This window comes from Penaeus monodon, chromosome 21 (genome assembly GCF_015228065.2).
Source record: "Penaeus monodon isolate SGIC_2016 chromosome 21, NSTDA_Pmon_1, whole genome shotgun sequence".
Lineage (NCBI taxonomy): Eukaryota > Metazoa > Arthropoda > Malacostraca > Decapoda > Penaeidae > Penaeus > Penaeus monodon.
In genome coordinates, this window is record NC_051406.1 from 23,843,902 (window position 1) to 23,844,487 (window position 586).

Below are 586 nucleotides of genomic sequence, written 5' to 3' on the forward strand. Positions count from 1 at the left end.
ACGCCGAAGACCGAGGAAGACGACCCAGGCTGTACGACGCCGACTGCAAGTGGCGCGTCGTCGGCAGGCCTCTCTGTGGCTGGAGCCCCTGAGGATGACGGCCACCCGTCGTCAACGAGATCGGCAGGCGTCGCTCCGCCCACAGTGGCTATCTCTCCGTCAGCGACGCCGTCGACAGCCTCTCTGGCCGACAAACCAATGGTCGTTCGGGCGTCTACGATGGACAGCGAAACGGCAGACACGCTGACATCGACGACCAGTTGGGGGACTCTCTCCACAGACATCACAGAAGTCTCGTTTGCAGACGACCTCTCGCAGAACACATTGTGAATCCGTAGGTCGTCCAGTGATCATAGAAAACTATCATAGAAAACGTCTTTACCAGGGAGGGGAAACTTCTGAAGATTCTGTGTGCGGGTTTGCAAATCTAAAAAGATATATACATATTATTTGCAGTTAAGGATTAAAAGAGTACACATATATTTTCGAATGGTTGTACCATGACTTCGATAGTATTATAGCTTTTGTCAGTTTAGTAGTGTAGATGAAAAAGACCAAGAATATCGATTTATTTTCCTCTTGGGAA

At 50.0% G+C, this 586-nt stretch overlaps 1 protein-coding gene across 1 annotated transcript in view; it reads left to right on the plus strand.

The window, feature by feature from the left end:
- Nucleotides 1–586, plus strand: part of LOC119586370 — a gene marked incomplete in the record, with an annotated part of 38,470 nt that extends 37,884 nt beyond the window's left edge. The window contains 1 exon segment of the mRNA XM_037935081.1: nt 1–586. Within this exon segment, the coding sequence (XP_037791009.1) occupies nt 1–330 (330 nt within the window).